A 12,652-nucleotide genomic window follows, 5' to 3' on the forward strand; every position below is an offset into this window, starting at 1 on the left:
CAGCAACAACATGAAAGCAACTCCCTCACTTCCATGCTCAGAGACAGTACGAATCTTAACCTTGCCAGCTTGTGGACTTGATTTACACTACTGTTCAAAAGTCTGAGTTCACTTAGAAATGTCCTTGTTTTCCATGAAAGAATACATTAAATTAGTTTTAATAGGAAATATAGCAAAATGAATAGCAAGAATAGTTATTGACAATGTTAGAAATTATGTTAGTTAAACTGCTTAATCAAACAATCCTCCATTTGCATCAATTACAGTCTTGCAGATTTTTGCCATTTTAGTTGTCAATTTGTTGAGGGAATCTGAAGAGAATTCACCCCATGTTTTCAGAAGCATCTCCCTCAAGTTGGATTGGCTTGATGGGCACTTCAACTTACCATACGATTCAAGCTGCTCCCACAACAGCTAAATAGGGTTGAGACTGTGCTAGCCACTCCATTATAGACAGAATACCAGCACCCCAGATCATCACATTGCCTCCCTCCATGCTTGACTGACGGATTTACTAACTTTAGGAATGTCTACACTGTATTTCTGATCAATTTGACGTTATTTTAATGGACAAAAAATTATGGGGTCACTTAGAAATAACATTTCTAAGTGACCCCAAACTATTGAACAGTAGTGTAGATACTCTAACTGTTAGATTGGCACATAACATGCACTTACAACATTTTTAATAACATTTTGAGATTAAAAACAAACAAACATGTTTATTCATTTGACAATGTTCTCTTTTTAAAAGAAGATTAAAATTAGGTGAATTCAAAAGTTCAAAAATAAATCACTGGATGGTGGAACAACCCACATCTTGCACTTGAAACTTAAAACATGAATTTGAAAATTAGCAATTTTATAATGTAGAAAATAAAACAAATTGAGACATATTTTTGTATGGAAGAGTCTTCTTACTAAACTGATGACTCTATGTAAGTAGATTGCCACATGGTTTACTTTCATCACTGGTAAACATGTTTCTGGGGAACAAGGTTTGGATTATGAGTTGTCTAACACCACCTTACCTGCATACACCACCTTACCTGCATACATCACCTTACCTGTATACACCACCTTACCTACATTCACTACCTTACCTGAATACACCACCTTACCTACATACACCACCTTACCTGTATACACCACCTTACCTACATACACCACCTTACCTGTATACACCACCTTACCTACATACACCACCTTACCTGTATACATCACCTTACCTACATACACCACCTTACCTGTATACATCACCTTACCTACATACACCACCTTACCTGCATACACCACCTTACCTGCATACATCACCTTACCTAAATACATCACCTTACCTGTATACATCACCTTACCTACATACACCACCTTACCTGTATACATCACCTTACCTACATACACCACCTTACCTGCATACACCACCTTACCTGCATACATCACCTTACCTAAATACATCACCTTACCTGTATACATCACCTTACCTACATACACCACCTTACCTGTATACACCACCTTACCTACATACACCACCTTACCTGTATACATCACCTTACCTAAATACATCACCTTACCTGTATACACCACCTTACCTACATACACCACCTTACCTGCATACATCACCTTACCTAAATACATCACCTTACCTGTATACACCACCTTACCTACATACACCACCTTACCTGTATACACTACCTTACCTGCATACACCACCTTACCTGTATACACCACCTTACCTGTATACACTACCTTACCTGCATACACCACCTTACCTGTATACACCACCTTACCTACATACACCACCTTACCTGTATACACCACCTTACCTGTATACACCACCTTCACTGCATACACCACCTTACCTGTATACATCACCTTACCTAAATACATCACCTTACCTGTATACACCACCTTACCTACATACACCACCTTACCTGCATACATCACCTTACCTAAATACATCACCTTACCTGTATACACCACCTTACCTACATACACCACCTTACCTACATACACCACCTTACCTGTATACACCACCTTACCTACATACACCACCTTACCTGTATACATTACCTTACCTGCATACACCACCTTACCTGCATACATCACCTTACCTGTATACACCACCTTACCTGTATACACCACCTTACCTACATACACCACCTTACCTGTATACACCACCTTACCTACATACACCACCTTACCTGTATACACTACCTTACCTACATACACCACCTTACCTGTATACATCACCTTACCTACATACACCACCTTACCTGTATACACCACCTTACCTGTATACACCACCTTCACTGCATACACCACCTTACCTGTATACACCACCTTACCTACATACACCACCTTACCTGTATACATCACCTTACCTACATACACCACCTTACCTACATACACCACCTTACCTACATAAACCACCTTACCTACATACACCACCTTACCTGTATACACCACCTTACCTACATACACCACCTTACCTGTATACACCACCTTACCTACATACACCACCTTACCTGCATACATCACCTTACCTACATACACCACCTTACTTACATACACCACCTTACCTGCATACACCACCTTACCTGCATACACCACCTTACCTACATACACCACCTTACCTACATACACCACCTTACCTGCATACCGCAGATGGGATCCTCACAGAGGTAGACACCTGGGGACTGGCCGTCTTGCAAACTGCCTGTAGCCACTTCAGAAAGCAAATCCTTCAGGTTTTCGTCTTTACCCCACACCTAGAACATGAATCACAGAATATCTTTATCAGAACTAAACCCACATCTAACACATTGAGCATATATCAATTCTACCAGAACCAAACCCACAACAAGAACATGAAGAATGAACCATATTATCAGAAAGAACTCCCCACCTAGAACATGTACAATAGAACACTCATGTGAGGACCAACCATGAGCACAGAACACTAGTATACAGTAGGTACCAAGCCTAGACCTAGAATATATAGCATAGAACACCACCTATCATATAACAAACAACTATCTATAACTCATATTCCCATAACATTCTACAACACATACAATCATGTAATTCCTTATTCAACAGAAATAGGGCTAGTTTCCTAGTACCAGATAAAGTCTGGATAACAGTGTCTTTAGGTTCCCCAGTACCAGATTAAGTCAGGGTATATTAAATATAGAGCATTATATATTTACAGCCTTGTTCTTAGCTCTTGGCTTTGGCAATGAGTGACAAGAATTGGAATACGATAAAGATAGTCTGCTACTTGGACTAAATTACTACTGATAGTTGTGTGGTTGTTCCATCTAGCTTCCAAAAAGGATGCATTAAGAATGCATGTAACTCTGGGTTTGAGTGTCTGCTAAATGGCTAAACTGTAACAGTAAACTTTTCTCCTAGACTGAAATGCAATCACAACCCCCTAACTCTAACCCCCTAACCTGCTAACCCACTAAACCACTAACCCTAAACCCTACACCTAACCCCCTAACCTAACCCACTAAACCACTAACCCTAACCCCTACACTTAACCCCCTAACCTAACCCACTAAACCACTAATCCTAACCCCCTAATTCTAAACTCCTAATCCTCTAACCCTAACCCCATAACCTACTAACCCTAACCCATACTCCCTTCATCCAGGGACCAACTTTTAGGCTGTCTGTGTAAAGGCAGCTTTAAACTAGCAGAGGTGTAAAGACATATTTAAACTAGGACAGGTGTAAAGACATCTTTAAACTAAGAGAAGTGTAAAGACATCTTTAAACTAGGGCAGGTGTAAAGACATATTTAAACTAGGAGATGTGTAAATACAGCTTTAAACTAGGACAGGTGTAAAGATAGCTTTAACTAGGAGAGCAACAGACCTCCACGGCAGAGACTCGGACAGAGAATCGGGCTCCTGTCTTCTCTTTCCGCTCATTGATCAGTTTGAAGAGCCAGGATATGGCACAGGGGATGATACCAAGGGTCTGCAGAGATTCATCCGCTCCTATCATAGTGTAAGATTTACCTGGAGGAAACACACCAGAAAGAAATATAACTAAGGTAAAACCAGGGACGTCATTCCAATTTAACTGGTTAAACAGGGAACATGTGATTCTTTGGGACATTTTAATTGTCCCCGTTTGGAAAAACATATTTATATAGTTCAGCTCCACAACAATGTTGATTTGGAGAGAGTTATGGAAATTGACAGAACATTGTTAAAAACTTTGCTAAAAACCTACACTGTCATGTCTAATGTACCTGACACCAGACAGTTAGGAGCAAAATATTTATTTACATTTTTAAATTAACAATAAAGTTTTTGTGGTTGTTTAGTTTCATTAAGTTGTGACTCATCCTCTCCAGCATTACAGAAACATAATCACCTTCAAACTAACCTGTTCAACACCGCACCACCCCACACACACTCTCTGTCTTTATCTAACACTCTCCTTCTCTCTCTGTGTCTCTCTGTGTCTCTCTCCAATGCCTTGTTGCTGGAGAACACCAGCATCTTACTGAGATGAGAATGCAAATAATATGTAAATACCACAATCAGCTGCAGTGTTCTGACATAGACCCAATCACGCCTCTAGTGAGTAGAATGCTGCTGGCGCTGTAAGAGATCCAGTACACAGACTGGAAGCCCCCCTTCACACTGTCTCTGCTCTACCCAGGCTGCCCCCCTTCACACTCTCTCTGCTCTACCCAAGCTGCCCCCCTTCACACTCTCTCTGCTCTACCCAAGCTGCCCCCCTTCACACTCTCTCTGCTCTAGCCAAGCTGCTCTCCATCCACCTGAAAAAACATGCCAAGTAGGAGACCAACAAGGGACCATCTGACAATCATCTATGCCATGTTATCCACAGTCCTTTTCACACCGTTCTCAGCCCAGGGCTTAGTGAAATGTTCACTTTGAATTTCTGATAATAAAATAATTTCTTTAAATTATTATTTTAAATAAATAATTTTTCTCTTGCTTAGGCAATGTTAACAATAGATTTTTATGCCAATAAAGCCCCTTTGAATTACATTCAAATGAGAGAAAGGAGAGAAAATAAAATGAAAAAGAATTAAACGGAGAAAGAAAGAAAGGGAGTGAGTAAAAAGGGGAAAGACAGAAAGCGAGAGAGCCCAGGGTTACAAGAGTTTTACATCAATTAAAGACGTAATAAAGATGGCTGCCATTAAAGTGTGCCCATGGAAGCCTTGGGCCACTAATACAATCAGAGGGCTTGGAGAGGATGAGGTAATACAAAAGCAAGAGAGCGTGGGATTCAATTATCTGCAGCGCTCGGTTGCCATAACCCTGCCATCCATTACTCTACCTCCATCTACATGCCCTCACTCCTTATTGAATATCATCTGATTTAATCTGTGGTTTGGTGAGGGGGTGCATTGGGGGACAGACAGAACAGACAGACTGAGAGTTAGACAAAAGAGACAGAAAGACAGATAAACTAAGTAAACAGAGAGACCAGACAGACAGTTAGACAAAGCAGACAGACAGACAGTCAGACCAAGCAGAAAGACAGTCAGACAGGGTTAAACTAAGCAGACAGACATGCAGAGAGACAGACAGACAGGTATTATTAACAGGCTGTGCTGTACTTTATATGTTATCAGACAGCTATGATTTGATTCATAGGATGCAATAAAAGAGTATATATTATTAATGAAAGCAGACAATAAGGAAGAGTGCAAAAAGAGAACAGGAGAGAAAGGGAAAGAGCAAGGGGAGGCATGGCTATTATTATCCCTTAACCCTAACCCTAACCTCTAACACTAACTTACATCAACGTTTACACCAAAAACCTAACCTTAATCCTAAACCTAACCTCTAACACTAACTTACATCAATGTTTACACCAAAAACCTAACCTTAATCCTAAACCTAACCTCTAACACTAACTTACATCAATGTTTACACTAACAACCTAACCTTAATCCTAAACCTAACCTCTAACACAAACTTACATCAATGTTTACACTAACAACCTAACCTTAATCCTAAACCTAACCTCTAACACAAACTTACATCAATGTTTACACTAACAACCTAACCTTAATCCTAAACCTAACCTCTAACACAAACTTACATCAATGTTTACACTAACAACCTAACCTTAGTCCTAAACAAAACCACAATTGTAACTTTTATTTTTTAAAAGTAACATCCTCAATTTCAGTGATGAAATTTTTAAAAACATGTTTTAAAAAATGCTTTACATATTCCTCCTCACAAAAATACAATCATACATATTTATTTTTTGGGTGGATACAAGTTTTTCAACTGCGCTGTCTGCAGGTGAAATCTCAGCAATTGTCTAGTTTTCTCCGCTGACTGGGCTAAAAGATGAAGAGTGATAGTGGGTCTATGCAATCAAATGTGCCTATGTGACTGCACAGTTATATGAGGACGACATCTCCCCACCAGAATTCCCTGGTTCACTTGGTGGCCAAGGCCGAGTCGGCACAGAATCACACCTCCTACACACAGGCACGATGCCACCAGCTTTTATAGTAACCTTTGAGAACGTACTGCCCAGCATACCTGGAAGGGGGTATACTTCCTACAGGACAGGACTCCTCCTTCAGTGACATAGGAATGCCTCATCTGCAACTAACTGTGAAAATGATGTTTTACAGTAACTACGACCAAAACATCTGGTTTATAATAAAAAGTAAATGTGACTCTTTAACCGAACCGTTCAGCAAAAACAAATACTTTTTAAAAATGTGGATAGGAAAATGTCCCCATTAAATATTTATTTCTGGTTTAACTACAGTTAGAGACTTTAAATGCACTCTTCACTTACAACTTAAATCTGCCCATTTATGCAAAAAAACCTACTACACACACATTTTGCCATCTCCAACTAGCTTCAGACTCACTCTCCATCATTTATTGATCTGTTTTAGGGGGATGATCTGTTTAAAGCACACATTTTAAGGGGACGTAATATACAAGCCATGGTAAATGTGTTCTCCAGGCCTAGCAGCCCAGTGGAGCAGAGAGTTCTTTGTTCCTAAAGGGAGGATTCTTTCTTCAATTTCCACAACCAGCCGACCCACAGCCACGTCCACTGATATTACACCACAGGCTGATAGATAGATGATGGGGTTGGGCTGGTTGGGGCAGGATGTGCGAGTTGTTGTGTGTCTGTGTATGTGTGTAAATGTGCCAGTATGCATCTGTGTGTTGCTTAAGGTAACATTTTGTGTTTAATTAACAGGACCAGAGAATGTGTCCTCTGAGGATGATATATGTTGTTTCAGCAGGGCAAAGAGGGAGGGAAGGAGTGGGGGGAGCTTATTCTAATGTAGAATATTTTACAGTGGACCTCAGCATTGGGAAACTTTTCTTTCAAGTAAGATCCAGTATGAATCTCAGTACAAGATAGTAGCCTACTTTTTCCCTCCCTGGTATGTAAAAGAAATCAACTTCATAGAGTCAAAATGGAGACTTTATCTGGACCTGTTCTTTCAAGTACTTTCTGGGGATTGTAGGTGAAGACATGTTGGAAACCTCTAGTGGAACTCCTCTAGTGAACTCAACAGCACAGTAAATGTCTATCCAAATGCGATTGCTCAGCTCTATTGTGGATTCTCTGCAGTTACCAAGATATCAGAAAATACCTTCACTTGTAACCCAAAACAACTATTCTTAGAGTTATAGACAACCAGGTTGTGACAGCAGTTTCTAATTTCAAAACTCCGTTGTTACATTAGCAAGTGAACCCTTTAAAGAACACAGGAACACATCTGTGAGATTTGGTTTGAATAATGGAACTATGTTTTTATATTTTTTTATTTAATCAGGCAAGTCAGTTAAGAACAAATTCATTATTTACAACCACGGCTTGGCAGGCCTGGAAGACATCCTCTTGAGTGAAGGGACACAATGGAATAAAAGGGGGAAAAATTACAAAAATACACAGGGACAATCTGCTGAATGAAACATAACACAAGTAGAGGAAAACATAAAACAGTAAAAACAGTAGAAACACCATCCAAACGAACCAGCAAGAGAAAGAATAAACCTTTGCAAACAAGTTTTCCATTTGATTGATTTGATGCGGTACCATTTGTAGCACAAACATACTTATTTTCCATTCCAAATTAATCCTAATGGAGGTTAGGAGTTGGGCCTCTCTGAGATGGAGGTTAGGAGTTGGGCCTCTCTGAGATGGAGGTTAGGAGTTGGGCCTCTCTGAGATGGAGGTTAGGAGTTGGGCCTCTCTGAGATGGAGGTTAGGAGTTGGGCCTCTCTGAGATGGACGTCAGAAGTTGAGCCTCTCTGAGATGGAGGTTAGGAGTTGGGCCTCTCTGAGATGGACGTCAGAAGTTGAGCCTCTCTGAGGTGTGTGTGCATTTATTTTCCTGAACGGATTATACGACTGAACTCTTAGGCCATGGCTGACGTGAGGAGAGCGCTTAAAAAAGTGAACCTTCAGAAGACACCAGGGCCAGGTGGCATTCCAGGCCGTGTCCTCAGGGGTGCGCTGACCAGCTAGCAGAGGTTTTCTCCTCCATATTCAACCTCTACCTGTCTCTGTCTGTAGTCCCTCCTGTTCCAAACAGACCACCACTGTCCCTGTACCAAAGAAACCTTCCATCACCTGCCTGAATGACTTCCGCCCTGTAGCACTGACCTCCACCATCATGAAGTGCTTTGAGTGGCTGGTCAGAACTCACATCTGCTCCACCCTTCCTGACACCTTGGACCCCTTTCAATTTGCATATCGCCCCAATAAATCTACGGAAGAAGCCATCACCCTGACGACACACACCGCCCTCTCCCACCTGGAAAAAGGTAACACATATGTGAGGATGCTACAGCTCAGCATTCAACACTACTGTGCCCATTAAGTTGTTCCTAAGCTCAGGACCCTGGGACTTAACACCTCCCTCTGCAATTAGATCCTGGACCCAGGTGGTGAGAATGGGCAACCTCATCTCCTCTGCACTGACCCTGAGCACTTGGCCCCCCCAGGGCTGTGTACTCAGTTCCCTTCTGTACTCCCTTTTCACGCATGACTGCATGGCCACACACAGCTCCAACATCATCCTCAAGTTTGTGGATGACACAACCATCCAGGGTCTCATCTCCAAAATTGATGAGACCACTTACAGAGAAGAGATAGGGGGCCAACCTCTGTCTCAACGTCTGCACGACTAAGGAGATGATCGTGGACTTCATGAAGCGGCAGTGGGGGGGGGTCATGCCCCCATACACATTGATGGAGCTGAAGTGGAAAGTTTCTTTTTGCGTTCATCAAAGATGACCTCACTTGACTGGCCAAAAACGACTACACTTAGGAGACTCAAGAAATGTGGCATGTCTGTAAAAACTCTCACCAACTTCTACAGGTGCACCATTGAGAGCATCCTCTCAGGCTGCGTTACTGCCTGGTAAGGCAGCTGCTCCGCTGCAGACCGCAAGTCCCTCCAGAGTGTGGTGAAGTCTGCGGAGCGCATCATCGGCTGTCATCTCCCCTCTGTGCAAGGCATCAACCATACACAATGCCTCAGGAAAGCACAGAACATCATCAAAGATCACAGCCACCCAGGCTATTGTCTGTTCACACTCGTGCCGTCTGGCAGACGCCACCGGAGCATCGGGGCACACACATCCAGACTCAAAAACAGTTTTTATCCTCAGGCCATAAGGCTCCTCTACCAGCAACACTGATCCATGATCATACTGATCACACATGAACATTCCAGATGCTCTGATGTCTTTTCAGGGACTTTTAATGGGCATTTGAATATTCCTTTGCATGTACCATTCATAAGCATATTTTACTCATTTGTATCTATAATATATAATACTTCTAACATACTGTTCCCATCCTACTCTTTCTAGAATTGCTGCTGGTTCACATTGTTATGTATATTACTGCCATAATTGCCATATCTATAATGTTCAATACTACTACCAATATTGCTGCTAGTTTAGAGTACTCTTTTTTAACTGCTGCTAGTGTACAATGTTATGTATTTTAATGCTTGATTTTTTGTTTGGCTATATTTTTGGCATATATATTGTTGTTCTTAATTCTCGCTACGTAAGTGTTGGGTTCCATGTCACAAGAATGTCATTGTGCAGGATGATGCTGTGTTGTTCAGTGCAGTTGACAAATGAACCTTGAAACTTGTACCTATTTTAAGTCACTCTGGATATGAGCGTTTTCTAAATATTAGATGTCTTTCATAAATTTGTGTGCAAAAGTGCGTGTCTGAGCTTTTGGTGCAGGGTTTTACAGTTAGAGACCTTGCTCATGAATAGATTGATAGATTGATTCCATGAGTGTGGAAGCTTGGCTACTGAAGGATGACAGACAGGCAGAGAGTTCCAGAGTATGGACCAGGCCGGGTCCTGGCACATGTTACTGGGATTAAACCCACAGAGATTCAAGACCAGGGCTACCGAAGAGAATACCTGGGCCCAGTTTCCAAAGCACTAAGATGATCGTAAGATGAACGTAAGTGCCTTGTTATTTTATCAGTGTGTTTCTTCGGTCGTTAATTAACGAGTACTCCGGACCACTCATTAGTCCATCGTAAAAGGCACTTTACTGTTTTAGTGAAATAGCACCTCCCTCAACATGCAGAGGAGTGAATGATTTTTCCAACAATGCTATATATTCCCAGTTAACCAATTATATGTTGATTGCTATGTAACACATATTCTGTATAGCTACCAGAGCAATTGATCATTTCATGTCACATGATCGATTTACGGAGATATGATTTTGATCGGCTAAAGTCCACTCAATTGGTTGTATAGAAGGTTTCGTTCACCCAAAATTTCACTACGTCTTTGAATTTTACATTTTCCTATTGATGCCTAAGTAGTAGTAGAATACATCGCCAGCAATATTATATGCTTCTGATAAGTAATCAAGCTCTATCAAAATGCAATAGGTAATATTTTAAAACGTTTTCATGGCCTAATTCCATTCCAAACAGCTGCAACATAGCAATTACGATTCACTTTATAAAGAGCGACGTACATGGTGGTTTGTGAAACAGGCATGGGTCCATCGTAACATAGTCCATCTTAGGCTACGTGCATCGTCCATCGTAAGTGCCACGTTATCGTGAAACCGGGCCCAGGGCTACTGAACAGAAAACCATGGCTACTGAACAGAAGACCAGGGCTACTGAACAGAAGACCATGGCTACAGAACAGAAGACCATGGCTACTGAACAGAAGACCTGGGCTACTGAACAGAAGACCATGGCTACTGAACAAAAGACCAGGGCTACTGAATAGAAGACCATGGCTTCTGAACAGAAGACCATGGCTACTGAACAAAAGACCAGGGCTACTGAACAGAAGACCAGGGCTACTGAACAGAAGACCTGGGCTACTGAACAGAAGACCATGGCTACTGAACAAAAGACCAGGGCTACTGAACAGAAGACCATGGCTTCTGAACAGAAGACCATGGCTACTGAACAGAAGACCATGGCTACTGAATAGAAGACCATGGCTTCTGAACAGAAGACCATGGCTACTGAACGGAAGAGTATGTCAGTTTTGACACAAAGGTTGGCATTTATCTCAGTTGAACTTGAGGGGAAAGTGTGGGTATCTCAACACAAATTTCAACCCATGAGTGTACACAGCCTAGCGGTTGAATTGGAGAAATACCATGCTATTTTGGAAAAGCTGGTAGAGGACTATCATCTGAAACACATGGCAAGAATCTTATCAAATGATAAATGAATAGCCTACATGTATGTGCAAAATGTTTCCTGCAACAACATAGGCATTTAAGCTACGGATGTAGCAAGCATCAAAACCCTACAGCCAGGGTTGGGGAGGTTACGTTTTAAATGTAATTCATTACAGTTACAAGTTACCTGTCCACATTTATAATCAGTAACATCATTTTTTGATTACTCAAACTCAGTGGCTACTGATGTAATCTGATTACTTTCATATTAAGAGGCATTGGAAAACAAATAGGAATAGCCTAAAACCAACTGAACCTTTCGCGGGATCAATCAATGTTAGAGCTTAAATAGCATTTTACCTCATGGGTTGTGTAGGCTACAGTGCCTTTGGAAATTGGTTTATAAACCATTGCTTTTTCCTTCAATATGATTGGGCTAAATCTCTACATTAAACGCTAAAGGTCTGTCAGATATTCAGTCATTCCAATTAATCCAATAAACCTTGATCTTCCAGAATCTGGCTTTTTATCTGAACATAACCCAAAATCTAATGATGCTTAAGCCTGTTCTGTTATTTGTGTTTTCAAAAATTGTTAGAACTAATAGGTTGTAAAACGTTGGGCTTTCAGTGGGCATATCCAAATAGTTTGAAACAAAACGAACAATAGCCCCATGTGCATATGCGTAAAGCAACACATTCGACACACATTTAGCATATTTTACCATACACTGCTAGGCTACAATATGTTGATTGATTTCAAGATACTCACTTTTATGACCAAGAGGTTCTTTGCATTTTTTAATGAGCTACAGCATTATAACACATGTTGGCTTACAATTTGTAATTTGCCAAAATTGACAATAGATTTCAGAAAATACACAAAAAAGGTACGCTTCCATCCATCCATCATCTTCTGCTTATCCGAGGCCGGGTCACAGGGGCAGCAGTCTAAGCAGGGA

The 12,652-nt window shown here is 41.1% G+C and overlaps 1 protein-coding gene across 7 annotated transcripts in view; it reads right to left on the bottom strand.

Moving 5' to 3' along the window:
* kif26ba (kinesin family member 26Ba) overlaps window positions 1-12,652 on the bottom strand; it is a 163,823-nt gene that overhangs the window by 31,465 nt on the left and 119,706 nt on the right. For all 7 annotated transcript variants that reach the window (XM_029125599.2, XM_029125598.2, XM_029125600.2 and 4 more), the window contains 2 exons: window positions 3,883-4,028; window positions 2,652-2,768 (listed from right to left, as the gene is read on the bottom strand). In XM_029125599.2, the coding sequence (XP_028981432.2) occupies window positions 2,652-2,768; window positions 3,883-4,028 (263 nt within the window). The remainder of the gene's footprint in view (window positions 1-2,651; window positions 2,769-3,882; window positions 4,029-12,652) is intronic.

Source organism: Esox lucius, chromosome 15, assembly GCF_011004845.1.
Source record: "Esox lucius isolate fEsoLuc1 chromosome 15, fEsoLuc1.pri, whole genome shotgun sequence".
Classification (NCBI taxonomy): Eukaryota; Metazoa; Chordata; class Actinopteri; order Esociformes; family Esocidae; genus Esox; species Esox lucius.